General features: G+C 42.4%; 1 protein-coding gene across 3 annotated transcripts in view; it reads left to right on the top strand.

Annotated features, from left to right (window-relative positions):
- Positions 1–7236: 7236 nt before the first annotated feature.
- Positions 7237–14184, top strand: part of bmp2k (BMP2 inducible kinase) — a 56925-nt gene continuing 49977 nt past the window's right edge. For all 3 annotated transcript variants that reach the window (XM_083979923.1, XM_083979922.1, XM_083979921.1), the window contains exon 1: positions 7237–8292. In XM_083979923.1, coding sequence (XP_083836049.1) covers positions 8130–8292 — 163 coding nt within the window. In that variant the 5' untranslated portion in view covers positions 7237–8129. The remainder of the gene's footprint in view (positions 8293–14184) is intronic.

Here is a 14184-nt window from a genome sequence, read left to right as displayed (position 1 = left end):
GCCGAAACAGAGACCATTTTCCCTTAAGAAGCCTATCTTCTCTTTGTGGGTTCTTTTCTCCAACTGAGGGCACAAATCCAAGGCGTGTCCTCCTCCACAGCACAGACATGTCCTCCCTGTTGTCAAGGTTTGTTCCTTTCTTTCAGTTACTGGTTGAGCTTTGTTCACAGGAGCCACCGTGGTGGCAAAGCTTGCTCCTTCATGTCCAGAACGATGTTGTGGTCTGACTTTGTTCATGCATTTATTAACTGTCGCTGAGGGCGCATCCTGTATGTTCCCAAACACTGGATCAGTTAAGATTTTCACTTGTCTTTCAATAAAATTGGTGATGTCACTGAACGTGGCTCTCATGTTGCGTTTCTCCTGCAATTCACAGGCTACAGTTCTCCACTTGTCTCGCAATTTATAAGGCAATTTCCTTATAATAGCAAGCATGTTGGCAGGAAGATCAAGCTCATGCAAATATTCCACTCCTTCCATAGCATTAGAACAGCTTCTGAGGAACAGACTGTAGTCCTGGAGAGCTTGGACATCTTCTGGCTTGATGGGCGGCCATGACAGAGCCTTGTCCATATACGCAGAGGCAATTTTCTGCGCATTTCCAAAGTGCTCACATAACAATGCTTTAGCTCTGACATAGCCCCTTTCTGGGCTGAGCTGCTGGCAGCTTCTCACCAGTTCCTTCGGATGGCCACTAGTGTACTGCTCCAGAAAGTAGAGTCTGTCACTGCAGTTGTCAGTGTTTCTCTCCACACCATTCTCAAAAGCCTTCATAAATGCATGATACTTTAATGGATTACCTTCAAAAACTGGAATTTCTCTTTTGGGTAATGATGAGAGGCACTGCTGTTGGACTAAAAGAGTTGTTATTTCATTTTGCTTTCTCATAATTCCCAGAATATTGTTTTGATTATCATCTGTTGACCCAAATCCTGCGTTCCAGGTGTTTCCATATCGAGTGTGTGTGTCATCATTGGTGATACGATTCACTGAATGATGTTTGGGTTCATGCAATAACACAGATTCACAGTGAATGAATGAAGGCGCAGTATTTTCTTTAGGCCTTGTTCCTGAATCCAAGCAGTCATGTTTAGTTTCCCTTTGTTTCACAGACATTTGTGGAATAAATGAGTTTGCATCTGCATTAAGAGCTCTTGGTTTAGATTTTTCTTTTTCCAAATAAGAGTTCATTCCATCAGAAACCCTTGACCTGAAGCTCTTTCCACTTATGATGCTCTGAGACCTCAGCACACTTAATTTTGCCATGTTTGCTGCAATGTCTTCATCCATTTTAAGTTGCTCCTTTTTCCTTTTCAGGCGTTCCTCTTGTTCCTCAAGTTCATGTTTGTCCTTTAACCATTTCTGTCTTGCCATTAATGCTGCCAGGTCAGCCACTGCTATCAGACGTGCAGAAGAAGCAGTAGAAACAGCAGACCCTCTTCCAGTAACAGAGTTTTTGCTTCCCACGTTTGACACACTGTCACTTGGTTTTATGTCAATTTGCATTTCCTCTGTACCGAGTCTTGGTGCAGGCTGAGTTGGAAGTTGAGGTTCATCCTGTGTTGGACATTGAAACACTTCCTCATTTAATGCAGCAGCTGAATCAGAATGAGATGGATTGAGGATGCCATTTTGTTGCGATTCCTCTGGCTCACTCAGCCATTTAACAACGTCCTCCTTAAATGTGTGGCTATATTTCATGATGCTGGAAAACCATTCATTCTGTCTTTTTTGTTCATCTTCCATGAGCAAAGCAATCAAAGCATCATGTGACATCATGGCATTTTCACGCAGTTGTTTTAATTTGTCAAAATGAGATTGAACATGTGAAACATTTTCCTTTGTTTTCATCAGAGCTTTCATTTCTGGTATGAGTGCTTTCATTTTATTCACAGTGATTTTACGTTCATGTTGAAGCTTTTCGATTTTATTTGCCCAGGCCTTGGCTGTGAGTTTGCTTTGTCTTTTCCCACACTCCATTTCAACATCAGCATTTATTTCACTCATTTTCCTTGATTTCCTTTAGATTTTCAGAACTTCCAACACAAGCATTAATTTGACACAATTCTTCTTTCATTTCCTTTTGATTTTCCACAAGATATTATTTGTGCACCTGAGACACATCCACAGAACAGAAGCGAAATTCATTCAACAAACATCATCCACATTTCGCACAGCAGCGGAGCGACATCAACTTCAGAGACAGAGTGAAGATTCGCATTTACAGCTTGGAGATAATTCGGCATCGGATGCACTGCGCTGAGGAATCCAATCCTCCATTAACCAGGCAATCGTTCCCAATGAACAACAACAGTCAATATGCACGCCGCGATCTTTCCATTGATACACGGCTTCAATGCGCACATCCACAGGTGGACTTACCTGGCTGTAGTTCGCTTTCGCAGCGGCTCCTTAAACTGTTTCACAGCCAGCGCCTACCTCCGTGCCTTTTCTCCGGTTTCTGTTTATATCGTCCTCTTCCTCTTTTCGTCCTCTTGATTTCGGCTCCGCTGATCCGTCTCTTGATGTTTGTGATTAATGCCTTTTTTGTTGACAAAATGTAGCGACTTAAGCCAAAAGAGCCGCTGAGAGACTAAGCATGGGCCGGTTGTCAGACGCGCTATCAAAAAGAAACTCACTGAGATTCAGAACTAAAGATCAAAGTGTTTATTAACCAAACAAAATAGGTTAACTCATAATAAAGTGTACAAACTAAGGCAAAGTAATCCAAAAATAGCGTAACTATAGCGGTCAACAAAAAGTAAGGCAACCCACGCTCACCCCCTCTCTCTCTCTCTGAAACAAAGGAAAAGCAACAGGTGAACATAAGTGCTAAACCCCGCCCATAATGACGTGACCCGCTGCTGAAATAATAACATAAACTAAATCATATTCAAAATAAACAACACCAAAACAACCCTTAAACTTAACTAACAGAAAACCCAATTCATGGCTCCTACAAGAAGTTTAATGGGCAACGGTCTCCAGCTCTTTCCTTGGGTTGGTTGGTTGAAGTGGCACCGAGGGCTAAAGCGCAAGTGTTCTTAACTTCCGAAGTAAACAATCAATTTGATAGCATTTTCCCATTTTTACTGACCAAAAAAATTGTGCAAATTAATTAAAAGCCTTTCCTATATAGACGTCTGTCTCAGATACGAGCCGGTTTAGTTCAGTTCAGTTCAGTTGAAGCAAATAAAAGCCTCTGTCTTTTATTTAATAAGTTACGGTAACAAATGACCCTCTAGTTATATTCTATTGCATTGGTGTCGTACATTTTTAGAGAAAATGATCATATCTCTGTTGAAAAGTTGATCTTATGATAGTGGAGCTCCAACGCCGGTGTTTATTTTGTTCATCTTGTGTTTCAGTGCCTTTTCTTTTCTGTCACATCCCTATGACATCACCATCGGAGCTCATCTGTTTCTGCGGTCCTCAACATTGACCTCCATCATTTTTCTCATGCCCTACATGTTATAGTCCTGCTGCCATGGTGGCCAATAGCTTTTGTTATGATAGTCTATCAGTGAAGTCTTGTGTAAGGCATCACTGTGGTTTTGTATTATTGGACTATATGACGCCTGTAATGTGTGTGACTGTGTTGGCCACTGAGCCCAGCAGCGCTCCAGTAAAGAAAATTAAACTCACAAGAGGAGGAGGAGGGAAACGGGAGGAAATGTAGGCCAAGTTCATGCATGCATCCTCGCTGCGCTGACTCCAGACTCCAAACTGGTGTGTGATGCCAAGTGTAAAGTAGTATAACAGACCAGAATTCAAGAGCAGAGCTTTTATCCCTCCTGACATGCACTCCGGGAAATGTAAGCTTGTCTCTGAGTTTTACCCAATTATTTTCTTCCCGTGTGAAAAGTCTCCATTCATAAAGTGGACTGCCATTCACGAGTACAGTACAGCAGTGAGCAGCGCTGCAGTCTGCCTTCCCAACACTTTACTGCTCCACTGTGTGACAGCATGAAGCCAGAGAGTGGGGAATATGGAGGACACACTGACTCTTCAAGTTAATTTCCCTCTTAAATTACCACTTTATATTTCTTCTGTGCATCTTAAAATACTTAAAATCTCCATTTTGCATGTGTTTGCATGTTTAGTTGAAGTTAATCTTTATAATATCAAGAATCTGTGTATTTATGGATCCTGCAATTCATAGATTAGAGGTTTTGCGTCCTCAAATAGCTTCAGGGTTGGAAACATTATCGTCGAAAAACATAAACTACATTCGGTATTGAAGTGTTCCAGCTTCTTTTTGGAAGCTACACAGACTGTTTACACACAGTGAAATAGTCAAACTGCAGTCAAAATGCATGACATATTTAGTGTCTTTGGAAACGCCGGCATCTCCGTCTCTTTAATGAGGCTTAATGGGGGAGGTTTAAATACTTTGTCGGCGTAAAGTGAGCTCGTAAAGATGGAGCCACATGGCAGAGTTTACGGTGGTGGTTTCTGACCCTTCAGGCTTGTTGTGAGTGACACATTAAAATTAAACTAGTCTGGTTGTGGTGGGATTTGGTTTCAGTTGTCAGCAGTGATTGAAGACAGAAATTAAAAGACAAAATAATAATAACGCAACACATGAGATTTTTCTTTCTTGCTTCTTTAAAAACATTTTTTTTTAAATCTAAAGCAGATGTGATATTCTTTTGTATTATGAACCATTTATTCAAGACAACCTTTATAAAAAAAAAACCTGACCTCATTATATTTCAGTTAATTAGTTCCTTGTTGTTGCTCTTAAATCATCATCTGCATCAGTGTGATCAAAGATGCAGCTTTAAATCTCCAACTAAAAGTTCGTTAACAATTAAAATGCTCATATTTAGCCAATTTCCTCTGCTGGTTTGTTAGTTTTGAATTACTGATATGACCTCGTTTTCTATTTTTATGTTATTATCACCCAACAGGAGACTTGACTTGGCTGACGATCCTCCTGGAGGTTCAGAGGTCAGCCCAGAATCTTTTAATTGAAGACGCTCCAGTAATGGTAGTGTATTGTGCACTGATTATTATGTCTCAGTGTATTGAAACACCAACAGGTGGCAGTATACACTTCACACACAGCCAGGCAACAATAAGTGTGTCAGAGAGGAAAGATTCCCCCCTGCAGAAACAGGATGTGTCCAGACATGGGGGTTTATACAGTCATGTGATCCCGCTCTGCTCCTCCTCATCTCTTATGTAATCCCCATCACAGCCATGTGCTCCCCCAATATCCACTGACCTGAATATGCTAATTACGACCAGTTATCCACATATGTAGGCATTTTTTCACCTCTAGCGACCGACGTTTGGTCGACAGAGGTCACTTTGGGTGACACTGCCAGCGTTGTTGTGTGATTTAGATTGTGAAGGAATTGGAGGTCTGTAGAATAATGTGGTGGATTTTTTTTTTTTTTCCCAGCAGCCTACACACATGCCTTTGTTCACTGAGCCTGTAGGCAGCTGTCACACCACTTCCTCATTGCCTCTGTCTGCTGAGAAAAATTACATTGTTTCTCTCACTGCAGATGATCATTACAACCAAAGGCAGTGTCGAGAGATCAATTCACACATAACTGAGGAAGTTACGACCACAACCAGTGCCTTAAAAACAGACCAGCAGTGTTTTACAGGCTTGGGACAAAGACACAGATGAAGATAGAGCTTCTATGATGATTTTTTTTTATTAATGAGCAGGATGATAAATGTGAATCAGCAGTAGAGCACATTGCTCCGGACCAGCCTGAGGTTTGTTTATTTCTCCATGCATTGCATTGCATTCTTTCCAGCCTGTTTTGTGCTCTCCTTCCTCAACCAAACTGCTCAGTCTGTCTGTCACTGACGCCGCCCCATTATAGATGAGCATTGTCTGGGCACTTCTTATGGAAGTCCATTCCTGCCAAGACGCAGAAATTAAAAAATGTGCTTTAGTATTTGATTATACAGTAAAAACCGAAGCAATTCTTTGAAGTCTGCCTGAAAGTCACTGATGGTAGCATCTTACTGTAGTTGTGTCTTTGTGAAACATATAACAATATTCTCACTTAAAGGGGAACTATGCAAATCCGGTCGCTTTCCACTGTTTTGCTAACCCTCCTCCTGGCGGCCGTGTGCATTTGTTTTAAATGAAGCCAGTGAGAAAGCAATCCATGGAAGAGTGGCTAATGTTATTTATCATGAACGCTATGTGTATATTTGTCTAGTCTTATCTGTCATAAACAAGAGATTAGGCCTACAGGTTACGGGGCGCGTTTGTGTCACAGTGCCGCCAAGATGAGAACTGGGACACCGGGTCAGAAGCTCTGATCTGGTAAGGTTGGTTTGCGGCCAAGAGACGCTATGTGGAAGGAGCCTCCATTGACTCTCCCTCTAACAAGTTACAAGTCATTTATTTAACCGTCACAATTACTCTGAAGCTGTTGAATTAAAGTAAATGTAGCATAGTTAAGGTAAAAATCCTGCATAGTTCATATTTAAGATGCAGATTTCTTACCTGGGCTGCTCCCCATGAATCTCAATTGTCCATAAATAAAGTTTAAAATAATAATTTAATGATTTTTAAACTTTATTTCACAAGTGGAGTTTATATAAGTGCATTTAATATAAATGTAAGATGTACAACTATTACAAAAAAGAAAATGAGAATAGATTCTAACAGGTCATGTCTATTTTTATTTTTTAAATCTTATATTATCATTATTTTTAAATCATGGATTATTTCATTTATTTATTTTTTTACTGACATCCAGCGGCTTCCACACATTCTCCCCTTACACCGATCACAACAATAGAAAGGGGCTTGTTTCGCTGAGGAACTGTTGCGGCCCACCAATCTCAAGTTGTCCATTAATAAAGTTAAGAAAAATTTTCAGGACTTTTAAACTTTAGGCTATTTCATAAGTGCAGTTTATATAAGTTGGTAGCAAAAATATAAATAACTATACCAAAAGAACAAAATAGAAAAATAAGTAAAAGCAAGTAGAGTCATGTGTATTTTTATTTTTAAAAACTCAACTTATTTTATCATTATTTATAAATCATGCATTATTTCATTCATTCATTTATTCCCCCCTCTTTTACCGACATGCAGCGGCTTCCATACGTTCTCCGCTTACACCAATCACAACAATGGAAGGGGGCGGGGCCACGTCATCAGGTTAGGTTGTCACTGGTCTCATTGGGTAAATAACAAACCACCCACTTCTGTCTCGTAGCAGCAGCAGCAGCAGCCGCAGCAGCAACCTACCTACCGTAACGTTACAGAGAGAGAGTCACGAGAAGTTTAACGTTAACAGAAATGACACGCGCGGCCGGGAGGGGAGTTGGAGTGGGAGTGGGAGTGGAGAAGACGAAGATGATGACACAAGAAGAGAAGAGAGGAACCGAACAAAAACGACTCGGCTTCCTACTTTGTTAGCCTAAAAACGTTGACGTTAACGTTAGCAACGCCGCCGCCGCCACCTGCTCGTTGCTACGCCGAGGAACCAACGGTTGTTGCTGCGCTAGCTAAGGTCGAGCTAACCGCTGCTAACGTTACTACTGCCTGTGTGTTTTTTTTTTTCTCTTTGAGAGAGAAGGGTTATCGGACTGGATATATACAAACCAAGGAGGGATTTCTTCTTCTCAACCCCCCCTCCTCCCTTCCTCCTTCTCTCTCTCCCTCTTTTCATTTCATTGTTGGCTTGTGCACCACGCTGCAGCCTGCCTTGCTGCTCCCGTGATGTGTCACATTATCTAACTAACTAACACAGCAGTAGCGCCTCTTCCTCTCCTCTCCTCTCCTCTCCTATCGTACATAGGCTGCTTTTTTTTGTGGGGGGAAGATATTTGCGAGTGGATGCTGCCAGCTGTCACCTCACCATCATCAAAAACGGTGACCCCCTTGCTGTGTATTAATGAACTGTAACTTTTAATGTTACAGCCTCCCTGCAGAAAAAGAAGAACCAAGACGACTCGGAGCATGCAGGAGAGGAAAAGACTTCAGATAAGTAGATAGAAGAGGAGGAGGAGGAGGAGAAGGTGGAGGAACTGGGACTGGGACTGCTGTTGTGTGTTTTTTTTTTTTTTTACTACCAAAAACCAAACAAACAAACAAGGATTTGCTTTGGAAATAGGAGAGAAAAGAAGAAAAGTTTGCAAGGATGAAGAAGTTTTCCAGAATGCCAAAGTCTGAGAGCGGAGGGCTCGGCGGAGGAGGAGGAGGGGCGTCCAGCTCAGGCTGCAGCTCCGGAGTCAGCAGCTACTTCGGGAAAGTGTTCGCAGTCGGCCGGTATCAAGTCACCGTGGAGGAGCTCATTGCTGAAGGTATGTATGTGTATGTGTTATAGGTTAGTTAGGCTACAAGTGTTTATAAGCTGTCTCACACAACAAACACACAATACAAACCACCCCAATGTAGTTTTACTTTTTCTTTCTGGGACACACCCGTCATCATGCTCTTGTTTTGAGTTTTGAGAGAGTGAGTAACCTAGACTGACTGACACACAGCAGCTTCAACTCCAGTTTTGTTCAGTTTTGTTATTATTTTCTACCCCACTCCCCCTAAAAAAAAAACAAAGAAAACCCCCAAAACATCTGCACAATAACCCAAAGAAATCCTCATCATCTTCTTCATCTTCAGAGTGATTGAAATAGGTCGCCCCTGCCTCTTCCAGGCTGTGCGCTTTTCGTGCTTAAACTGGGACAACAGGGATTTGGTACATTGGCTGGAGCTGGAATTAAAAACTTGTAACTTCAACCCCCCTCCCTCCCCTCTATCCCTCCTTCCCTCCCTCTCTCTCCACCATGCATGCAGCTGGAGTTGACATCCTGCTTCAGCTGCTCTGGGAAGGGTGGATGGATGGTTGGGGTGGGTGTGTGGGTGGTTAGGTGGGTGGGGGGCTGCCCCGAGGATAAACCCCCCCCCCCTCTCTCTCCTCCCTCCCTGTCCAAGCCTCCTGTGTCAACATACAGCATGTAAAGATCCAGCCATCAAAGCAAGAAAAACACTTTGTTCAACATGTTCAGGTTCAACAAGTTCTGCTGCAGTTTGCTTTTATCCCCCCGAGGATTTACGTAATAAAAAAAAAAAGAAAAAAGAGGGGGGGGTATGAAACATTTGACTCTTTTGTTGAAACACAAAGACAGAGATGTTGAGAGATACTGTACCTGTGTGTTTACATATACAAATTGGATTTGATTGCAACATTAAAACAAGTAGCAACAGTGCCGTTTGCCTGGGATAGAGACATAAAGGAAGTCTTGTGCAATGTGGCTCTGAGAGAGAGATGTCCACAGGCTTCTTCTACTGGGGGGAGCATTGGAAATTTCCTTTTCCTTACTGTAACAAAGCCTTGTTTAAGAAAAAATGTTGAAATGAGAAACTTCACAACAACACACAGTCAGACGAGCAGAAAATGAGGAAGTGTTGCGGCGAAACACGCCTCTGAAAACAGCTGTTCTTTCACTCATGGTTCAGCGGTTATCACGGTGTAACAACTGGAGAAAATCGGTTCATCGATTCGATATTAATGCTCCAGCTTTTCCCCCCGGCATGGCCATCTACTGTAGTTGTCAGGGTCATTTGTTTTCTAGGAAGTGGTCACACCGTTGTAATCCTCATTTACAGATCGAGGCGATACTGCAAAGTAAAGGATCAGAGCTACTCCGACCTAAAACATTACTGTTAATACTAGTTAATATAATATCAGAGTTAATTAGAGTTAATAAACACTATTAAATATGTTTCATTTTTGATTATTAATTGTAATTACACTGAATAAAGAGTTCCCAAATCAACATTTCAGACGTGACAACCATGTCGGGGAAGTAAGCAACGCTGTAAACAGGCCACGGTGTCAGATTGGTCAGTCACACACACGCTTACATTTAACACACATAGACAGAAACACTTCCTGCAAGCGGTCACGCATCCAGTGTCATCATATAATCATGTGAAGTGGCCGTGGCTGCACAAGGTTACACCGTGACCTTTGCTCATCATTCTCTCTCCACCACCGAGGCTGAGCGGTGTGTGTGTGTCTGAGCCTGTCCGGGCCCGTCCCGCCCGCCCGCCCGCACTGTTAATCATATAATAGTATATTTCATTGTCACACACACACACACACACACTTACACACACACAGAGTGCCTGCTGTGTTTAGAAATAGACGACAGCCAGGCTCACTCATAGGTAGAAACAAGAATGTCGCTGTGAATCCTTCTGCTAAATAGAATAAGTACATTTATATTTACTGTTGAGCTATTAAGAGTTCATCTGCCTGAACTCAATTCAACTTAGTCCTTTTTTTTGGGACTTTTGTTTTGTTGTTGAGTCATAAGCAGGTTCAAAAAGAGAAGAAACAGAACTCAGTTTCAACACAGTCAACCATAATCATACATGCAATCAGAGCTCTGTTTTAGCAAATTAAATCAATTCAGATCCCAATCATATCATACCACATTAAACAGTCTGGAAAGTGGATGAGTTATAGTTTTATTAATGCACCAATGGCTATATAGTATGATACAACACGCGAGGAGTTGCTCCTCCTCCTCCTAACCGACACCTGCTTCCCTCTTACATTCATAGTGTGAATGCATGAGCAGCTTCAAGATGCTTTCATACAATTATAAATATAGACACTTTATGGTGCCATGAGTGCACGAGGACAAGAGCCCATTGCTGTGTCAGTGCTGCTGGTCGCATGTCAGACCGACTGCCTGACCGAGTGACTGCTGACTCTTCAGGTTCTTCTGAGTAACCAGCGAAATCATTTAGAAGGTCTTGTCTTCGCCGTCTATTTAAAGAACGGCTTGGCCGGTGAAGTGTTGGAAATGTCAGGATAAATTTGGGATTTACCTGCTATTGTGGCGCGGCGGAGAGCGCCGAGAACATTTGAAGTGACATTTTGAAGTCAGCAGATTCATTAATAAACCCAACAGCGCTCGAGTCGTCACACAGTCGCCTGTTGAGAAAAGGAAACAAAGCACCGTATGAAGTTTTATGTCTGAAATGAAACCAACGTTTTGACGGCAGTAATCAGTCGATGTGTTTCTATAAAGACATCGTTAGCTTTGTATCGGCTTGATTGGGCCGACGGACCTGCTGCTACTGGTCATGAATGCGACTGACGTATAGATACTGAATGGATCATGTGATGTTTTCAAGAAGCTCATCATTCCCAGTCCGTTACTCACTGTTACCAGCATCTCTGCTGTTTAATGGTAGTCATGGGATTCCCTCGAAGCCAAATGCACAGCTATATAGACATTAGGGCTTTAGAACAAACTTCGCCATCAAATTATTTAAAAAATGAGAACATTCAAAGGTGGAAACTAACGTTCGATCGTGTGCCTTCCACAACAACGCAGATTAACGTTGTGCGTCGCAACGTTTGGGGTAGTCAACATGTTGAACAAAAACTATTTTGTTGCTGCAGCTTGAAATTTACAAGCAGAGTTTTTTTAATTGCCCGTTTATTCGGTTCGGGCGGTGCGCCTACATATTCACACACCACACACACACCTTTCTTTTAAAACATTTTTATCGATCGATTCGCAAACCACTTATGTGCCGATCACGGGTCAACTGTGATCTGTTGCACCACTACTTGTAATATTCAGATTTCCCTTCTTGAAGTTTTATATAAGTGTGTTGCAGATGTTACAAAACAGATTTGGTTGGAATGTCCTTTAGTGGACGCAGGACGTAATAATAAGCTGGTTTGAATTGATTAAAAAAAACATTACAAATTTGAATATTTAACAAAAGAAGCATTAGAAATTTGAATCTGATTTGGGGGGATGGTTGACAGCCCTAATAGACATCAGAATGTCTTTAAAAACTAAACTTTCTCTCCATCTGGTTAGATGTGTGTGTGTTTTTTTTTCTTCTTCCAGTCATATTATCTGCAGAGCTGGACAGGTCTTACACTGAGCTGTGGAGCTGGAGCTGGAGCGCAGTCATTTCCGTCCACTCCTCTTCAGCCTCTGTGGTTTCTCTTCTTGAGCTCTATCTGCTGCTGTCTCCAAGAGGAACAGAGAAGTGACATGAAGGAACAGGATGCATCTGCGAGCTTGTCACCATTTTTTATCCTCGGGTTCTCATTGTTGTCGTCGGGGCCTTAGAAATTCTGGGGGGGATGTGAAGAAAATTAATTTGATGGATTACAGCTTTTGGAAAAAATTGTCTAGCTGCACCATTGGCTGCATAAAGTTTGGCGCTGGTGTTGTATGCCCTAAACACATGCTAGAGCTGTTAGTCTTTGACCTGCTGTCATTACGCACACATCATGTGCATAATAACGGATTGTTTCATCTGGAAAGTACAGAATTGAAAGGAATAGTTAGTTTACTGCTCCTTTGAATCGTGATACATTATGTTTATGTGTCTTTTATTCCTGATTAAACTGGAAACAACAATTGGTTTTGTGTTAGATCCCAGGTCAGTTGTTGTAGCAGCAGCACACAGCAGACGGTTCCTAACCTGATTGCCCTGCACCTGCAGTTGGAATATTTCATTAAGCTCTTCTGCCGAGCAGCCGGTAAACATTTAACAGATAACTGTCTCTGGAACATGTCTCGTTGTCAGTTTAACTTGCATAATAGCCCCCTTATGTCACTTGTGTTTATTCACCAGACCACAACTGTAACCGGGGCCGTTTGCTCCGACCTGCCTGCTGTGGGCACAAGGCAAACAGTCGCTGTTTGCATGTGTTGGGTAAATTCAGGGTAAAATGTCACCGGCTTCTTTCTAATTAACAGGAAGACCTTGGCTCAGTGGTTTCATTTCCTATGTTTGCAGTTTTACAAGTACGTTAGCAGCGAGCTTTCTAATACATCACTGTCTGGTCTGATTAGGGCCACCACCACCTCCGTCTTTGCAGCTTTGCAGACTTTATGCTTCTCTTTAACCCTCTTCTTCTCGACCACCGCTCTCAGCTGACGGCTCCTCTGGTGGTTTTAAGTGACACATGTTTGTCACAAAACAAAGAGCTTTCTTTTTTCTTTTTTTTTGTTCTCCGAACACGCTGACTTCACAGAAATTCACCCAGTTCCGTGTTGTCAGCGAACTCGTCCTTAAAGGGATAGTTCAACACTTTGGCAAATTGGCCCATTGCCATAATCCCTATAGTTTTAGCAGTAGGTTCGTTGCCTTCAATTGTTGGTGCAAGCTGTTTTTAGAACGGCGGAGCAGAGCCGCGAGCTTCTCAGAGCTATGTTACAGAGGCTCATGGGATTTCTTGGTTTCTCATCAAACTCATCAAACTCATCAAATACACAATCCAACAACTCCAAAACGCTCTGGTGGACAAGTTGTGACCTGCACATTCACCACGCTATGAGATAATAAAGGAACATTGCGAGTCAGAGTTGTTTTAGAGGTAAATGCAGAGGCTGCTTGCTGAAAAACTAGCCCTGACAGAAACGCGCATCAGCGGTTTTGCATTTGAATTTACCTCGAAAACAACTCCATTCCGTTATTATCTCATAGCGTGGTGAATGTGCAGGTCACAACTTGTCCACCAGAGAGTTTTGGAGTTGTTGGATTGTGTATTTGATGAGTTTGATGAGGGGAAACCAAGAAATCCCATTAGCCTCCGTAGTGTAGCTCTGAGCAGCTCACGGCTCTGCTCCGCCGTTCTAAAATCATCTAACAACGAAACTACTCCTAAAACAATAGGCATCATGGCAATGGGCCAATTTGCCAAAATGTTGAACTCTCCCTTTAACGTGTGGACACTGGGGTGGATGTGTTACGGTGCTGCTGTGTAAGTTTGTCAACCTTGGTTGCAGGAACTCCCCGTGACCACGAGGAGCCACAGATCATGTAAACAGGAGAACGGCAAACACCGTCTCCATGCAAACAGCTGCTGTGTTCACAGAGAACACGTGGCTCTCTCACCTTGTCCTTTGCCACTCGTGATCTGGACGGACGCCACACGCTCGCCAAACAGGCCTGGCCGCACCGCTTCTAGAAATTTATACAGCACAAGTTGTATCAGTGTAGAGGCAGTTACAGTTAATTCCAGTATTTATTTCACGTGCCGCAGCGTCAAGTGCGTTTGATAAGCTCTTTGTCGGGAGTCTCTCGGCCTGTGTTTGTGTTGAATTTAATAAATGAGAGCCAAAGCCAAATGTTAAGTAAATAAACTTTACTTATCTGCCGCCCTTTAGCGTCTCTGACATGGTTTAGATTAACTTCTTTCCCAGCAG

Source organism: Trachurus trachurus, assembly GCF_905171665.1.
Source record: "Trachurus trachurus genome assembly, chromosome: 9".
NCBI lineage: Eukaryota > Metazoa > Chordata > Actinopteri > Carangiformes > Carangidae > Trachurus > Trachurus trachurus.
Note: the sequence above shows the minus strand (reverse complement) of the source record. Positions and strands in the feature narration are given on the sequence as shown.